General features: G+C 42.0%; 1 protein-coding gene across 4 annotated transcripts in view; it reads left to right on the forward strand.

Annotated features, from left to right (window-relative positions):
- Nucleotides 1–10155, forward strand: part of LOC100645409 (discoidin domain-containing receptor 2) — a 134620-nt gene extending 124465 nt beyond the window's left edge. For all 4 annotated transcript variants that reach the window (XM_048407861.1, XM_012310313.3, XM_003396602.4 and 1 more), the window contains 4 exons: nucleotides 353–560; nucleotides 1058–1609; nucleotides 1965–2062; nucleotides 3238–10155. In XM_048407861.1, coding sequence (XP_048263818.1) covers nucleotides 353–560; nucleotides 1058–1609; nucleotides 1965–2062; nucleotides 3238–3405 — 1026 coding nt within the window. In that variant the 3' untranslated portion in view covers nucleotides 3406–10155. The remainder of the gene's footprint in view (nucleotides 1–352; nucleotides 561–1057; nucleotides 1610–1964; nucleotides 2063–3237) is intronic.
- The last annotated feature ends 2108 nt before the right edge of the window (nucleotides 10156–12263 follow it).

The raw sequence follows: 12263 nt of genomic DNA on the forward strand, positions 1-12263 counted from the left end.
GTTCTTATGGAAAGTACGTAGCCGTAAAGTACAATCATATTGCTCCTTTCTGAGATTAGTATAGCGTGTAGGTTACTAAATGGGGACTTTCATCTTTCCTTTTAGATCTTGTTGCTTAATTTAAAAATAGAAAACAATCTCTAGGAATTTGATATTAAGAAGAAAAGGTCTGTTTATCGGTTATTCGATTCTTATGGAAAGTATACACGTAATCGTAAAATATAATCATATTAAATGACGAGGAGTGGTCTCGTGTGTAGATTGTTAGATGGGAACTTTTATCGTTCCTTATATATCATATTGTATAATTAGAAATACGAAAAAACAGAAAGATGTTTCTCTGTCATGTCAGGTGTTCTCCGAGGCCAGTATAATGTTCAGCGTCGGCGGAAGATATTACACAGGTGACCCGATCGTGTACTCGTACATGGAAGACAGGATCTTCGAGCATTCGAGGAATATCTCGATCAAGCTGCATCATCGGATTGGCAAGTTCGTTAAACTGAAGTTCAGCTTCGCGTCACGGTGGATCATGATCAGCGAGATCACTTTCGACTCTGGTAATTACTATCTACAATAACGGTATCTCATAGTTGAAAATTACCATCACCATGAAAATTCTTCGACCGTTAGATCTACGAATTATGTTTGAAAAAAAATTTGTATAAGTTCAACAAATAAATTTTTACTACTTCAAATTGCCACATTATGCGCATAATTCGATAATATTAGCATTTAAATGGACAGCATTTAAGTTGTAAATTATACATTTTTTAAGAACTTTTTCTATCCAATTTTACGACTCTTTTGTCAAATAAGACAGGTGTATAGATAACAGGATAATCGATTGATTTGTAATTTGTAAAATTTACTTCTAAAACGTCATCTCCATTGTGTCGTTATTACGCAAGAAATTCTACTGACATTAATACTCCGAAAACTTCGCAGATAATATTAGTTTAATTCTGCAAGAATATTCTTTATTCAAACATTATTTTTTATTTGTCGCAAAATGGTATTTCATGTTCATGAAGGAAGCACCGTTGTCGCGTTACAGATATCGCTCACGGAAATTTCACTCCTGAATCGCCGCCCACGACGGAAGCTCCAAGACTTAGGGATCGAATCTCAGCCCGCGACAATCCTCTGCAAGCCGAAGTTCCAGTAGCGAAGCAGGAAGATCCGACCTACATGGCCGTGATTATCGGTGTTTTAACCGCGGTCATCCTCCTGCTTGCCGTTGTGATTTTCTTGATCATCATGCGACACCGGCAACGAAAGAACTTTGCCAGTCCTCTTGGTACCAAGAGCGCGATTCCATCGAGCAATCATCAACATCTGTCGCCAGAATCCGCGTACGGTACCACGGAGAAGGATCCGTCGTTGATGACGTACAGAGTCGAGGAACTCGACGATCGATACGCCGGAACCAAGCTAACGACGCTGCCTCGCGACTTGAACGATCGTCTACTAGGTGATGTCAGGTTGGACGAGTATCAGGAACCCTTCTACGAGAACAAGCACCGAGAACCGCCTCATGCCGCTTATTACGGTTATAGCACTGTTGTTATAGACAACAAGGACCTCCACGACAGCGTTGAGCAGTCTGGTAAGTGCAATCGATATCCCACAACCGCTTTGATACTTGTTCGGGTGATATTTGATATTTGTAATTATGTAACTCGAGATTTTAATAAGCATTTTGTTGCAAGAATTCAGGAAATAGTTTTGGTGAATTATCATAAAAATTCAGATTCAAGTTTGTAGATTAATTTTCCAAAAATTCCAATGTTTAAATTTCCAACCGTTCAAGTTTTTCTATTTCTAAATATTGCAATTTTGTCATTTTGAAACGATCGGCTTATTTAAATTTGAAAATTCTATTAGATTCAAATTTAAAAATTCCCGAATAGTAAAATATTAAAATCTTCGACTTTTTCAAAGTTTAATCGTTTTATTTACAGATGCCACCTACGACTATGCAGTACCAATGCCTGTGCCTAGTGTAAGCAGCGATCAGGACAGCGTGTTCTCCAAGTCTTCATCAAGGGGTAGCGCAAAAGTGAGTACTTAATGGAACCATTAAAGACTTCGAACTTATGAAAATACCACTAAACTAAGTGTCATTGATTTACCATCGACAATGACCATTTCTGATCATAGGCTTAAATCAGCACCTTAGCACCATTTCTTCCACGAACAATAGACCATTACATAGCACGAATAGAATATCAAAACCAACACATCAACAGCGCGAAATCATACCCTTTGAAATGCCGTTTGTTTCATCTCGATACCACCTTACATTGCTGAGATATCGTGGTTTAGAGAGAACCACAATTTTCTATTCCCGTCTCGCTTCTACGAGCGGGATCTCGTTCACACGTTTTTCTTGATCTATCCCAAGCTCGAACACGTTCACGTTGGTCAGTGACACACATGCAGTCAGCTTTTTTTTCTAGTGGTTCAACGTACGTATTTCCAGGAAAAGAAGTAGGTCAGGTCTATTCCAAGAATCTCGGTTGTCATTCATATTCCGGTGCATGTTATACCGTAAACTTTGAAATCTCATATCTCAGCAACTAATTGAGATATCTACTTGAAACAAAAAGCTTATGAAAGCGCCCACACTTCTCCGATTTTTCGATATGTTTGCTGTACAGACATCGTAATTCTTCTACATGTATTTTGTGTCTAAATTTGTGTCTCTTTATATATAATGAAAGAATACGTTTATTTGGAATTTTTAATCATTTCACACTGGGTAATTGTAAATTGTTTAATCAAGTGACTATTATTAAGAGAATACAATGATGTTTCAATGAATTCTAATTGATATTATATAACTACGTAATAGCGTTTATTTGCAGTACTTATATTTATACCCTAACACTTGTTATGTATTTGTTAAAATTCTTTTAGATATCGCTTGTGGAATATAAAATCGAAAATGTGTCTGTTGGAAACTTTTGTCCTATTCTCTATTGAATGTTTAAAGCACGTAAATACTATAATGTTTAGTTATACTTATTTGTTAGCTTGAAAGTTTACAAAAACTTAAATACTCTTTCATTATTGTTTACGTTACTATATTTTCGTATCTCAAAGATCAACATTGAAAGTACTATATCTCGATGTTTTATAAACAAAATTCTAAAAATTGCGATACAGGCAATACTATAGGCAAACAAAATCTTAAGCTACGTGTTTAATTCTCTTTACGTTCTGTTGCATTAGGCGTGCTTGCAGAGCTTTTTCCCTCCACCACCGCCCCCGATGAGCGCGCCGCCCCCACGAGGCTCTAGTAATCTGACGTACTCGAATCCTCCGAGCCCGGAACCAGTTTGCGAGCGCGAGCGCAGAGGAAGCAAGCGCCGCGAACACTCTTTGCACAGATACGCGTAAGGACTGTTTCATCCTGCGGAATGCACGCGGTACGCCGCTAGATTCAAGGTACGATAACATTTCGTACTTCACCTTGAGAGATCGACCGTTTAATCCAAGTCTTCAGCATCTATAGATCGGTTATCATCTATCGTTCCTATTTTTAATCTTCCACTTTACACGATTCTCTGTTCTATACGAATCTTACGTTGCAACGATATACTATCCAGTTTGTTTCGGTTTGATAAATTCGATCGTCGAGTTTAATTCCCTGAAAGAAAAAGAAATCTACAATGGATGCTGAAGGCCTAGCGAAAATTCGAGCGCTGTCGAAGCGTCGAAACGAAGCGGAAGAAGAGGACGAAGAAGAGGAAACGACAAGAGATCGAGTTCGAGCGCAACCGGGGCATGGAGAACATTTTTTGTTCGCGTCGGAATTCTCGAACGGTCCAATTAAAAAAAAAAAAGATTGGAACAGGCGAAAAGTCGTCTGTGATTCGACGCAGCCACTCAAACCGCGGTCTCGATCTCATCGAAATCTTTCTCCACGAGCACTGCCATTCGCGCACTTTCCGAGCGTACCGTAGAGTAGAGGCGCAATACCTCGAGTGCCGCGCTTAAGAGGACTTAACCTACTTGCAACCGGCAGGTAGGCGATACGCGTAACTGGAGTTGTAACTACAATTGGCATATCAGTTAAACGGCAGCAAGCTGCCGAGACTCTTCTCTGGAAATTCGTCTCGTCGAAACTAATCAAGAGGAAGCGCGATTCGTGAAATCGACGCGTCGAGCACGACCATCTGCGATCTCTATATTTTCTGTCAGTTTTACCGAGTAACAGGGTGTGTACACGACCACGAACCAAGAACGAACGTTGTAGCACGCGTCGTTCTTCGATCTTCACCGAGTTTTCATGAATTATTATAGTCGAGGATAACGAAGCTTCGATTTCACGGGTCGCTACGAGTCCGCGTTATCTGGAAACGCGTTCGCACGCCGCAGTTGCCGAACTTTCTTTCCGTTCAAAAGACTTTCGTTCCCCGCAGCGAAGCTTTGCGAAGCTAGGCCAGGATGGAACACGCGCGAAAAAGTTATCCTGTAACCCTCTTCTCCCTTAAATTCCAAACTCCGTGAGTGAGTTAGAGGGTTTAGAAGTTCCGGCTGAAAGAAGAGAGTAAAAAGAGCAAAGAGGGAGGAGGTAAAGAGAGTCGTATTTTTCGTTGATACAGCCTCGCGTGTTCGGAACGTTTTTCCGCGCGATGCTACATTTCTTCCGGGCCGATAAAATGCACGAGCGTTAGCAGCTTCGTTGAACCGTTGTTCCGCGAACGAAATTGTAATTCGCGTAGGTCGTGTTTTCGCCGCGGAAAAACGCGGCCGCGATAAGAGAACCGGCGCGATGCAACTGGACGCGACTTGGCGCGGCGATGCAACGCGACCGAGCGGATTTCCAGAAGGAATCGCGTGTTTAATGGTTTCGTCTGTTCGGCGCGCATGTGCAACCAGATCGAGCTCGCTATCGATCCGTGGCTAGGCAAACGATAAAACGAGAGAGTGAAAAAAGACAAAAAAAAAAAAAAAAAGGAAAAAGGTAAAGAAAGAAGCAATCGGAGGCGAAGAAAGAAGAAACAGAGAGGCGGTCTCTTTTCTTATTTTTGGTATTTTTGTTCTAGTAAAAATATTTATTCGGTTTTGGCGACTTCTGCTCACGACCGATAATTAATCGCCGTTAATTGTTGCTTTGGAATGCTATCCATGAACGATTCCTGCGTGATAGAACGAACGTCAAGTATTGTCGTGGTAAGAACAGAAGCGAAGCTAAAAAAGGATAAGGGGACGAGAACGTGCGGAGATCGACGCGATGATATCGAACGGAAAACGGTAGCGGTAGGGACGTGGAAGAACAGGCTTGGGGTGGACGGGGGAGGGGGGGGGTGAACAACAAAAGATTTGTGGGAAAAGGAGAACGTTAGCGAGCTTCGATCCCGCCTCACACAAGACTGACGTCAGATAAATAATCCAGTATCCCGACTATGCTGTAATACGTGTAAAGAGGCACGTGTACGCGCCTGCGTATGTGTTTCGCCGTATTATTTATTATCGCAGCATATAGCGCCCCGTAAACGAATCTTTAATTTATATACGTATTATACACACGTACGCGTATATGTGCGATATATACGAGGGAAGAGATAAAAAAAATTATATAAATATATATATATAAATAGATATATAAATACAACAAAGGTAATGCGTAATTATGGCGCGTCGGCGAATTTTAAGCGTATAATAACGATATATTATATATATATATATTATATATATATTGTATAAGCCCAACTTTATTTCTCTATCACTACCGACATCGCCTTCATGCAACGAGAAAATAAAAATCAAGGGATTAACCGGCGTAAGGAATCGACAATACAGGGATGAGACAACAATAATTAAATACATGTGTACGTAAAAGATGAAAAAAAAAAATACGCGAAGAAACGATGAGAGGAAATAATGGTAAATAGATAAACGTGATTTAACGCGAGCATGGAGAGAACCGACCACATTGTGATATATTAAGAAAACTAATACTAATAAAAGTTAGAAGAACGAGACGAAGGCAGCCGCGAGACGTGACTCTAGGCACGCTTGATAAATCTCGCGCGAACTTCCACGAGTAAGCTCTTCGTCGAATCTCTTCTCTTTTATTAAGTGAACGATTCTCGAAGCAACTATGTATAGAACGCTTACAAAATATATTTTCGATTTATACTTCGAGCCTTTTACTTCTATACTCTATCGAATGTAAAGGAGTTGCAATGTTTACGCAAAGAACGTTTAATAAAAGATTCAACGAAGAGTTTTCTTACCGAAGCCGCGTTCTCGTTCCTGGCCGAACGAAGGGATACACGCGTAGCATCTAACAACGATCGGAAACTTACCTATGTATATTTAGTGTTTAATCGTCGCCACCGTAGAATGTTAAAAGTAAACCGTAAGAGTGACAGCTTCGAGTGCTTCGAGTGTAAATATAACCGTTAGGGACCTCGTGACACACACACAACATACACACACACGCACACACACACGTATACTTTCTTACCTATACACACCTTTCAAGCGCCTTAAGTTGGGGGGCACTGAGCAAATAACTTGGTCGCAATAATAATCGTCGTTTTCTGTTCTTTCTTTCTACCGTTGTTACCTTTTAACTTTCATTTTATCGAAGATTTAAAAGCAAAAGAAAAACGAAGAAAATGAAACGAATCGCAAAAAGAAAAAGAATATCACGTACAAGCGTTATCGTTTTCGACGTTATCGTAATAATTCAGCGGCGGACTGACAAGAGCGAACGAGAATGAAAGAAAAGAAGAGAGAACGGTTGCTTCAAGGTCCTTTCTCATTTTGTATCCGGCATCGCGACGATCGAGAAGCTGTGAACACGAGTTCCGGTATCGCGCGTTCCACGATGTTGCTCCGCATCGCGTTCAGCTTTCAAACTTCCGTTGACAGCCTTACGCGAGCTCGGACAGAGAAAGGAAACGGAGATCCTTATTGCGCGCCGCAATTTTTCACCGAACTTCTGCAATAACCCCGGCACCGAGCATTAAGTACCTTGAACTTCCTGCACTTCCAGTACCTAGGCAGTCCGCTTCTGGCAATAATCGTCAATTTATCTTAAAGCGTGCACAGACGGTAAAAGGAGAATGACGTTCACGTGCAGACTATACGTTAAGGAAGAATTAAATCAATAACCGGTCAGGGGTTGGAGAGAATTCCGAAGGTTCTTAGAGATTCGTTAATAAAGAGTAAGAAAAAAAAAAGAGATAAAAGAGATGGAAAGGGTGTAAAGGAGTGGAAAAAAAATGGAAGGAGATCGTTAAAGATGGTGCACACTCCCTCTTCTTTGGGATACGAAGAGGAAGATAAAGATGACGAAGGACGGTACTTTCGTGCCTGCTCGCAGCGTACTTCTTAGGATACTTTATGGTTCCTTTGTGCAGCGGAGCTGCATGCTGCCGACATGTCAATGACAACGGTGCGCCGAGTGTGCACCGAGATCGTCGAGATATCGCACGCTCGTTCTAAATCGTCGCTGCAACTCTCTCTCCCAGTGGCTCACAGCCTTATTCGCGCGAGTTTTATTAAACTTTACACGCACACGTTTTATACTCTCTCGCGGCGGGGAAGGGCAAGATCCGTTTTATCTTCAACGGGATATATTCGCCGCGATTTTACATCTCAGGAAGCGATAGTTCTTCTCGAAATCGTAATAATCGCGAGATAACGTAAACGATGTGAGTTGCGAGGATTTTTCCTTCGTCGAGTCGTTTATCATTAAACTACCCGGCAGTTATTTAAATTTATACCCATTTTTTAAAGAAGACGCGAATCGAGAATGTATTTCTTTTCACCGTTATATCCACCGCCAACCTTTTTCTTAGAACGTCTGTATAGGCAGAACAATTTCCACGTTAAACCGGCTCGTAACGACAAAGACAGAACGATCTAGAAGCTGGGCAAGTAGAATACTCCCTAACAAAAAATCCCTATGAAAGAACTTCGATCGAGCATTGCCCTTTTCAACGCACCTTGTCGTTTGATATTAGCATCGACCAAGACTCCTCGCGACCTCCTCGTTCCATCTACTGCTCGTCGAGTCTACGAGACTTTTCGATACGCGTCCGATGCAACGATTACCATACCGTCGCGACTTCTGTTTCCTGTGGCGCGGCCTTTATGAGGCCATAGCCTTTTTTATTCCCGCTGTCTGAACGTCGATGCGACGATACGCGAAAACACGGTCCGGCGATATCGTTCGAGATACGACGCGATCGGTTCTGCATCGGTACCTACGATACGGAAAAGACACGAAGGCTATAGGGAGAGAGCTGCAGCGAGGCAACCGAAGAAAGTCCCGTGCATAAATCAGCCGTTACAACCCTTTTTCGGTGCGACATGAGAAATGCGGGAAGAAGCTCGCCGATAGTGACGGCCAACAGGAGAAAAACTGGCCCATCTTTTATTCCAAGACGTACAAGTGCATGCGCTCGCGAGCCTCGTAATAGGCGAGGATTAAAAAGAAAACGGGACGAGTCAAAGCGTTTGATCGGGCCTCGGGGCGATATTATGCGCGAGTCTGCATCACACACACGAAAGTGTTGTTAGATGCTCGACGAAAGTTGTTGGTCGTGGCAGAGAAGGCTCGGGGATCAACTAGAATTTATGCGTCGATGGTACTGGCACATTCAGTAGATGCAAACGTAGTAGTCAGACACGAGAGGCTGGGGCGGGCAACACCGAGGACTATTGTTTCTTGTTAATTCTTTGATAGCGTGATAAGCCGACGAATAATTCTAAACGTTTTATAAGATAATTATCTCTTCGTCCTTAAGTTTTTTTACATTTCGGATATAACAAAAGGTGTGTACATTCAGCTTTTTGCAGGAAGCAAATGTTAACAGTTGCGTTACGTATGACGATAATATAAAATGTAAAATGTTTTATACCGTATTTGCCGGGTTATTTTTTTCAACTTCTCTTAGGTCGCGTCGTTGAAGAATTAAAGTAGAATTTATAGAATTTATTAAGTAAATTACTGGGGTACTCGAATCTTGAGGCTAGGGATTTAAATTAAAATTCAATCGAATAAGTAATGACCAACTCGCAAGAGTTTAAGTGAAATTTGAAAGTTTGTGAGTTTCGTTCGCTTTGTCTTCGTTACTGTGAATTAGATGTTGTACGAGAGGAACGGTAATATTGTAAGTTATAGTTTAGAGAAATTTAGCATAATTCGAGAATACAGTATGTACTGAAATCAATGTAAGTTTGCAATAAAACAGCTGTGGCGTCGATCTCGGTGCATTTCTTGCTCAAATATATAACTCTATCGAAGTATCGTTTGAATAAGCGCCTGTTTATCGAAACAATCTCTAAATAAAATATCGTTAGAGCGACACTGTTGTTGCGTTCACCTCGACCACCTCGCGTATCGACATCGATCGTGCAAATATGAGGGATGTCGAATGCTTACGTGCAGCTACACGAGCACGCAACGAATAGAAGGGAACGCGACGAGCAGGTACGAGGATGGAAAACAACGACGATCGGTTTATATCATAGGTTTAACAGGACGACGGTTCAGGAAACATTCTCGCCACCCCGAAACTATTAAACGCGCCGCATTATCTCTCAATGTATATAGCAATTGTAATTTATACATAATATGTGTAAACGTATTATAAATAAGCCCGTCGAGACACGGGAAGCGACCATTTTGTATATAATTGTAACATATAGCGTGTAACTTGTAAGAGAATGAAGAACGAACGATGGAAAGCGTGAAAATTTACATATGAAGGATGTACGTACGCGTGATTGCGAGACATGGAATAATAATAATAATAATGATGAAAAGGTAAAAAAAATAAATAAATAAAAGATACCACTGTGAGTGTAATTATAATTGATCAATAGTAATAACGAGTACCGGATGCATATTTGATATTTGTGTGCCTGTATCCTTTTGTATGCTAACGAGATAGACGAAAATAAAACTATACATATTATATTGTACTAATTGCGACGTAGGAGGAAACAACTACGTGTAACGAGGTGTAACACGTGCACACACCAGAAACACACACGCGTATCGTACACCAAGAGATACACAAGAGAAGACACACACACTCTTCCAGTTGCATACACACAGAGGAAACACAGACCAGTCTATCTGTCCTGGATTGGACGAAATAAAACTTTTAGCGAAGCGAATTTGAGTCTATAAATGTCCGATGAACCCAACGACAATTCGTTTTATTCCTGATTTACGGATCCATCGTCCCTTCTCCTTGCGTTTAACGCGTTCCGCTATTTTCTCGTTAACTCGTTACGTTTGTAATTCGACAGCTTGGCGAGCCTGTTGACGTTGTAGATTGTGGAAGATCGAGGCGGGGAAAACGGGGTTTGTCAAAGGTACGCGTCCATCGGCTAAATATTTCATCTCCGCGTATATTTTAAGTTTGTTACTTATTGACGTAGTAAGAGCCACAGCGAGCGACGTCGAACGTATGAAACAAGATTGATATTCGATCAGTGTGTTCCGATGACATTTCTACGCTACGGTCACCGACGATAAATCCTCGCCGATAGAAATTAACCGGGCGAACGAGCGTCGACGTATATTTAGAGGGAGGAATCGCGCCAGAGAATTAATTATAGGAAACGAATGCGGGAAATCCGATCGAGTTATCGGGATCGATTTCATCGAAGGCACGAGAATATCAACGAGACGAATCGAGCAAGGGACGTGGCCGATGAAGCGTGGACTCATCGGAAGCTAATTACCAGGTAATGCTACGATAATCCAGCTACCAGCTGGCTGAATGCGGAACCGATCGTGCTTCGTAAATGCTGCTTAACCTTAATGAATGGATACGCGTTTGAAAGCGGTCCGGCCACTCTTTGATTATTGCCACGCGTATTCTCTCGCGTTCGATCGTTAATCGTCACTGAGCAGAAATGTCTGAAAGCACCGACTTACATCGAGGCCGTCTATTAACCGACGAAAAATTAGAACTACGTAGAAAATGACAGTAATAAAGGTGCAGTAATAATCGCGAGCAGTCGTCGGTATTTCATTCGCATGACTGTGGGCAAAAACTGCTCGCGTAAACGGTCCGCGTCCTTTGGCAGAGATTTTACAAGCGAAGACCGATGTAGCCGCGTACAACTCGCGTCATGACAGCCTTCCGCGAGGTAGCTGTCGTCCTTTCATCGTGCTAATTTGGCACCGTCAACGACGTCATTTGTCATTCTAATGGCCAGAACGACGAGGCTACGGTTTTTAATGACTGCGGGAGCCCGGTGACACGCCGTTTCCTCGCTCCCGCTTTTCCTCTCCCGGTCGCCTCCTCTTCTTTTCCTACGGAGCTCCTCTTTAATTCGCCCTCGACAAGCCGCTTCACGCTCTATCGTTTGTGCGTTCCCCTCCATTTCGTTCTCCATTTCCCGTTCTTTTTTCCCATTCCTTTCCTCCTCGCGCGGCCTTCTTCATTCAGGTATTTTCTTTCACGAAGAGAAACCCAACGCATAGATCTAGAGTCCGATACGCTCTTCTTCTCCTCGTTTCTTTCTTTTCCTTTAGCACGTTTACTGCTCTCTTTTTGCACCGAGGCTTCCTTTCAGCGTTTTCAGCATTTCTGAATCTAGCCAAGCCACCGAGGCGGTCTTAAATCCTAGACGCGAGTAAGATGCACACCGCCGTGTTTAAAATGTATTCTTCCGCGGTGAATGTATTCCCTTCCAAGTTACACCACTCTGCCCCTTTGCCTCGGTCGGCTGTTAATTAATTCTCGCGGTTATTAGTGCTCGTTACTTCCCTTAAGCAGCGGCAGCCGCGCAACGCTGGCCGCCGCTCCCCCTTTCTTCCAACCCTCGTTTCTTTTATTCTTCAACTCGTTATTCGAGACGGATATAAATTTCAGCGAATACGCACTCGGATAATTATGCTGTTTGCAAGCGGTCGCTACCGAAAATCGTACTAATTGCGGTTCACTGGCTAGTTTTTTCATCGACGGGAGACTCGTTCATCTCCTTTTTTTGTGAAGGGATAACGCGGAACGTTATTGAGACGCACGGTTGTGGGATATTATTGTTTTCCTAGATACAATTAAATTATCGACGCTTTCTGATAATGATAACTCGGATTAATATGTTTATATTCCAATCTTTAATGCTATTTTATTCTGATTTCACCTTTCACGTTTTTCTACGACTCGTGGCCAAACTACGCCGTTTATGTTTAAAGTTAATTTTAAGTTCTCTAGATATTATATGTTCTAAATATGCTCAAGAAAATTTCAAGATGCTCATCCACTATA

The sequence above is a fragment of the Bombus terrestris genome, chromosome 7, assembly GCF_910591885.1.
Source record: "Bombus terrestris chromosome 7, iyBomTerr1.2, whole genome shotgun sequence".
Taxonomy (NCBI): Eukaryota; Metazoa; Arthropoda; class Insecta; order Hymenoptera; family Apidae; genus Bombus; species Bombus terrestris.